At 33.0% G+C, this 6732-nt stretch overlaps 1 protein-coding gene across 1 annotated transcript in view; it reads left to right on the top strand.

The window, feature by feature from the left end:
* LOC106468131 (mast/stem cell growth factor receptor kita-like) overlaps positions 1-6732 on the top strand; it is an 86501-nt gene that overhangs the window by 1223 nt on the left and 78546 nt on the right. Inside the window, exons 2-3 of the mRNA XM_013928543.2 lie at positions 2986-3060; positions 3511-3564. Of these exons, the coding sequence (XP_013783997.1) occupies positions 2986-3060; positions 3511-3564 (129 nt within the window). The remainder of the gene's footprint in view (positions 1-2985; positions 3061-3510; positions 3565-6732) is intronic.

Here is a 6732-nt window from a genome sequence, read left to right as displayed (position 1 = left end):
ACAAATCACTTGGCTTTGAAGCAAAAACATGTCGATGTCCTCTTTAACACCTTCCACATTTCTCCATTACGATGGTGTTGCAGCGAACGAAAAATATGGTAATCTGATGGTGCCATATCTGAAGAATATGGTGGGTGGGGGAGAACTTCCCAACACAGTTCCATAATATTGTGTTGCGTCAAACGTGCCACATGTGGACGTGCATTGTCGTGCAGAAGAACACCTTTACGATTGACGAGTGAAAAGCGTTTCTGATGAAGGGCTTGATTTAAATGCTCCAGTTGCTGACTATAGATCTTTGTATTGACAGTTCGCTGTGGATTGAGGAGTAAGAAATTAATTACTCCTTTGATGTCTCACCAAATGCAAAGTATCACTTTCTGCAGATGGAGTCCAGGTTTTGGGGTCGGGAGTTGTTTTTGTCTAGGACTGAGCCATTGTTTTTAACGTTTAATATTTGCATATAGGATCCATTTTTCATCACCGATGACAATTCTTTACAAAAAATGGTTCACGCGCATTACGTGCCAGAAGAGACGAAGCAACGTTCACACGTTGGAAAAAATGATTATCGGAGAGTATGTGCACCCAAACACCTTCTTTATGGAGTTTCCCATATTCCTTAGATGTTTACGTATTGTTTCATGAGTGACATACAATTTCAGGGCCATTTCATGAGTGTGTTGCCTTGGGTTAGACTCAAAAAGCGTCTTCAGAGCAGCAATATCAATTCCAATATGTCGGCCCCTGCCATCACAGTTTTTAAGGCTAAAGTCATCTGAACGAAATGTGTCGAACCATCGTTAACACTTACGAACCTTCAGAACATTTCCATAAACTTCTTTGATATTATTTGTGGCTACAGAGGCGTTGTTTCCCTTCTTGTATTCAAACAGTATTACCTGCCGAATGTGTGTCTCGTCATGTGCCATCATTATAAGGGATTAGAGCACACTAAACATTGCACATTATATAGGCTGCACTAAAGTAAAATTTAGGCGGTTCGTTTAACTAGTATACGTGATGTTCCTTTTTTTGAGGGGTGACTATAAAAGTGTTCCAAAATAAGACAATTTCTTGACGACCTAATATTTATTTTTTCTCGTGTGTGTGTGGTTCATATCCCATTATTTTACTATAATTTAAATTATCATGTGCTCTTCTTCTCTGGTGATGGGCTATTACAGATAAGTGTGTAGTACACAGACAATTCTTTTTACAAACTTTATCTGCTTTAACCTCCCCTTTTCAGTAGAAACAATACAAAATAAAAAGAACACTTTTAATTACAAGCTTTTTACTTGTATGTTATAGCAGGTATCAAATAAAATATTCTATAGCAGATATCAAATATCAATTGTATTTAACATTATTTTTTTTCTGCACTGATAACTTAAATTTTTTCTCGAATAGTTGTAATTCATACTTGGCTGGGCGTGGCCTAGAGTTTAACATGCATAGACTGTGAATTCGAAGTTGTTTGGTTCACATCCAGCTGCGCGAAATCGCTGTACGCATTTTGTGGTCATGAGGACGCTATAAGAGTGGAGAAGAAATCTCACTATTTGGTTATACAATAGTAGCGTAAGAGGTGACTTTAGTCTATCAGTTCAAAATTATTGATGGTTATACGTAAATGGTTTGTGTACACTTGTATTCCATAGATCACAGATTTTGTAAAGTTTTGTCTCTTTCCGTCTTAAGTACAATGTGGTACAAGACTTTTAGGAAGAAGAACCTACAGAGCATCCTAGTTCATGACTGATAATCTGGGAACTCTATTGAAAAGTAGTGTAAAGAAGATATTGCGATTTTGTTAACACTAACAGATGGACGCTCTCACGAACTGCAACTTTACAGTTACCTATGCTTTGATGTCGTTATATATGTTTACATTACATAGATATTGATATCAAGGCACTGCACGTATGAATTAAAGCAATTTACAAAAGTTTTATTTCTTACAATATTAATTATGATATTTTTAATGCAATAATTTAATAGAGATAATGAATTTATAAAAGGATGTTTTGTGTTATTAATTTTTTTTTCTAGTTTTGAGTTTATAGTGAATTTAAATTGTAGTCTTTTAGCTTATGCTTAAGGATATATATAAAATGATGGCTGGCATAATAAACATTTGACAATTTTCTGTCCCAGAAATAATATTACTTTATTTTGAAAGCATTAGTATAAAGTATAATTTTGTTTACATGATAGCCATATAAATATTTCAATGTATTGCATAATTCGTAAATAATATAAATAAAGTGAGTTTGTTTGTTTGTATTTCTATAAAGTCTATACAATCAGCATACATTTATGGTGTTGTAACTTTGTTTAATTATGAACTTTTATCACTATTCTGACGTATTTTAATGCACTTCACATATTAGCATATGTGGCTGAAATATAAAGCGATCCAATACAATATTTGTATCTTCAACAGAGTGCTCAACTTACAAATTATTGGGAAGTAAAATTAAAACACTTATTAGTACCATATAGTAGTAAAACAATAATGAAGCACTTTATTTACCTTAATTTAAAAAAACGATGACAATCTACTGATCACACACGATGTTAGGAATATTGCGTAGGAGGAAGAGTGAAACAAAAAATGAGTTAAATAAAGGAATGACTGTATGAAGAAAAATGATAAATAAAACAAAAGCAGAAAATGCACGATCAGCTCAATGAAGAAGGTAAAACAAAGATGAGACTTCGACAGAAATTCTTAACTTTCTCTCAAGACAAAAACGATTCTGCTCATTCTGAAAACAAAAAATAACCATCTGGAAAAGTACTAGACCCTCAGTGGCTTAGTGATAAGCCTGCATTCTTACAACGCTAATAATCGGTTTCCGATATTTGTGGTGGTCAGAGCACAGATAACCCATTGTGTAGTTTTGTGCTCAACAACAACTAGACCAAAACAAATGAAAAGTACCAAGACTGTGATCACGATTAATTGTCTATCTGTAGCCAGAAAATGGATCACCAACATTCAGAAGCATCTCTGTTCCAAGTGACAATTGCAAAGCAGTTTCCATACGCAAGGTAAATTAAGATACAAAACATTTATCCCATAAAGCAGCAGAGATGGCTTCCGTAATCGGATCCTGCTACAGAAAGCAATGCTGCAGGATGAATTTAGCACATGACCTCGACTAGATTTAAAATGTTTTAACTTGTAATAAAACATGAATATCAAAAGAAAATTTCTGGTAATGTTGCTGCCAAAATGTCGCAGAGCACAGATAGTTTATCGTTTAGCTTTGTGCTTAACTTCAAACAAGTACTAGTTTTCAAGCGGAAACGGGAGGCTGATTAACAATATAATTGTAATATACTTTCTATTTTCGAAGGTTTCCGAATGTACATCATCAATGATGTGTGATAGTGTACACCACATACGTTTAATATGTAAAATATATCAGAAACATAAAAAAGAAAATAAAGATTTGACAAAGTCAATTTTATAAACTTTGTTTCTTATTATTTTTACAGTTTCCAACAAAACTCGTTCCTTTAAACCCTGAAGAACTTTCTGTTTTTAAAAAGGTTTAGGTCTTATAACCTTAAAATGTATCTTTAAAACGAAACGTATTCTTGATAAATATCAACCGGCTAAACCTCATTATGCAACATAAAAAGGAAGGACCCAATACACTACAAAATAAGCTGATTTGTAGTAACATATTTTAACATTTTGTTTGGTCTCCATGAATAATGAACAGGCAACATTTTTTTCTAAACTTTTCCTGGTTTATTCTCCAATATTTTGCTAAACCTCCTTAACAAAGTTATCATATATCGAGTGCAAAAACTCTTCTATACACATACTTTCTTTGAATGCATCAGTGCGTAATTTCCTTACAAACAACAGCTCTTTCTGAGAAACTATGCGCTGTGTCATAATATCCGCCATTGTGTCTTACAAACAAACAAGCTTCCATTTAAATTTGGTATTGTTCCGTAAGTGTGGATTTAAACTTTATTGTAAATCACTTTACATATGTTAATATGTTAAAAGTGCAATAAAGTTTCCTTCATTACCCATTCAAGCCGTCTTCACATTTTATTGTCTTAAGTTTGGAACCTCGTCATCAAATTCAAACTGTATTCATATTCCAACTCATAAGCTAATTGGATCAAACTTGGCACACGTGCTCAGGTATCCTAGAGTAACCAGTTCTCAGGAGGCTTATTGGTGATCTAGAGTTCAAGCATGTTGTGTCATTATATCCGTCATTGTGTCTTTCTTTTTTCATAGAAACACAGTTTCCTCATCAAAAGATTATTTAAGAAAACAACCAATACTTATTTTTATAAATTAAACAAAAAGCCACTTTGGATTTTTCCATTTAAATCAGTGTTCTACAATACGTTCGACACTCGCTAGATGTTGCAAATCGGCCACAGACATGTGGCGAATTGATGCTCTTCATCTGTTACGTTTTATTCTTCTATTTTCGAATTAATTTTCAATATATACATTTTTTTATGTTACCGTATTTTACTGTGTATTAACTGACTGTTTAAAACTTCAAACCTATTTTCTAAAGATTGTGCATTTGTTTCATTAACAGTGCATACATTTTATATCATGTGGCGAATGTGGTGACCTGATCGCAATAAGTTTGGCAAGCATCGAAACCTATTGAACACTGCAGATCCAGATTCAAAAATTCCATCAAACATAGGCGTTCTTCCTTCTCAAGTCTTTTCTAAATATATCTGTCATATGAGTGAAGTTAAATTTACTAGCCAAACGTTACGACATTTTTTAAAATAAAGTATACGCATATTTAGGAATGTAAAAACACGGTACAGAAGCATAGCCAAGTGAGTATAAGCTTTGAAGAATGATTGTTGTGGTATCAAATCACGGCCTATGTTGAGGATTAATGCAAGTTTGTGATCAATACATTTTGTTCCGAAGGATGTTAATAAAGTACAAAAAAAATATAAACGTGAATATACCAAGATAAATACATATTATTTTCAAGTTATGAAAAGGTAAAACGTAACAACTTTCAGTTGCAACATACATATTTGAATGTTGCTCAGCATATTGTATATGATAAGTCTTAAATGTTTTGTATTACAGTTTGCTGAGAATTCAATTGTTATGTAACTCAGGAATCTGCCCGTCAGATTCCAATCTAAAATATAAATGCTATATCATTCAGTGTTATGTATATGGTGGTCTTACAGAATTTTATTTCATTTGTCACTTTAAAGTGAATCACAGATATCAGAATTTACTCGAATATTCCTAAACCATCACTAGACCTCCAAGAAGACAGTTGGATATTTGGAGAATAATCGGATGGAAGGAAGCTAGAAAATCATAAAAGGCCGTTGCAAATGTTAAAATATTCCCAAATAAATTGCACGATTGCTCAAATACTTTAACATGGCAATCCATCATCTACAAGAGAAAGAAACAGCCATATTTTTCGATTCTGGCCCTTCACATTCGTATAAAACCTGCTGTGAGACTGAATAAGTTTTTCTAAGCCATATGGATTTCGTGTCAGGTAGAAATGTTTGGAAACAGACTACGCAAGGAAGTTCCAGAATAGAAAGGAGATTTTTATATTGTTTGTAAGTTTGTAAAATATAAATTATTGCTTGTAATAACTACTTGTAATAACTATTATTGTAAATTGTATTATTGTTTGCATATTAAAACATATTTGTATAAAACAAAGAAAACTGTGTGTATCAATCTTGTTGGCAAATATAATAAATTAGATACATATCCGCATTTAATTAACTACTAAATGTAAATTACAATTTAACTCAACTATGAGAAATTGTAATACATAACAAGTTTTACCAGACTTTATAGATACAAACAGCTTTTTCGTCACATCCCATCAAGTTTTACCAGACTCTATAAATAAAACAGCTCTTTCGTCACATCCCATCAAGTTTTACCAGACTTTATAGATACAAACAGCTCTTTCGTCACATCCCATCAAGTTTTACCAGACTCTATAAATAAAACAGCTCTTTCGTCACATCCCATCAAGCTTCACCAGACTCTTTAGATGAAATAGCTCTTTTATCATATTCCTTTAAGTTTTACCAGACTCTATAGATAAAAACATTTTTTTCGTCACGTCCCATCAAGTTTTACAAGACTCTATAGATGGAAACAGCTCTTTCATACTAGTGATTGGAAATGCCATAAGATTCTATCAATTACGTTTTTTATTGACTTATTAATATTGTTAATCGTTCTAATGATGTAGAATTTCAAATTATTAATACAATATATTGACTAACACTTTATCTGCTAAATCATTCGATTTATTATTGCTTAGCAGTATTTTGCTATTTTTGTTCAAGTACTAGACAATGAATTTGAAAGGTCTATATATTTATTAATGTCACAACAGTATTTAATATCTACATTTGTAACCGTTGTCGTTATATAAACGATACACTTAATATTATTAAGGGCCCAGCAAGGTCTGATAATTATGGCACTCGACTCGCACTTTGCGGGATGTGGATCGAAACCTGACATCGAACATGCTTACCTTTTCAGCCGTAAGGTTGTTATAATGTGACTGTGAATCCCACTATTCGTTGGTAAAAAGTTTGTTTTGTTTGTTTTTTTGAATTTCGCGCAAAGCTACACGAGGGCTATCTGCGCTAGCCGTCCCTAATTTAGCAGTGTAAGACTAGAGGGAAGGCAGCTAGTCATCACCACCC

This window comes from Limulus polyphemus, unplaced genomic scaffold, assembly GCF_000517525.1.
Source record: "Limulus polyphemus unplaced genomic scaffold, Limulus_polyphemus-2.1.2 Scaffold2884, whole genome shotgun sequence".
Taxonomy (NCBI): domain Eukaryota; kingdom Metazoa; phylum Arthropoda; class Merostomata; order Xiphosura; family Limulidae; genus Limulus; species Limulus polyphemus.
This window is presented reverse-complemented; position numbering and strand designations above follow the sequence as displayed.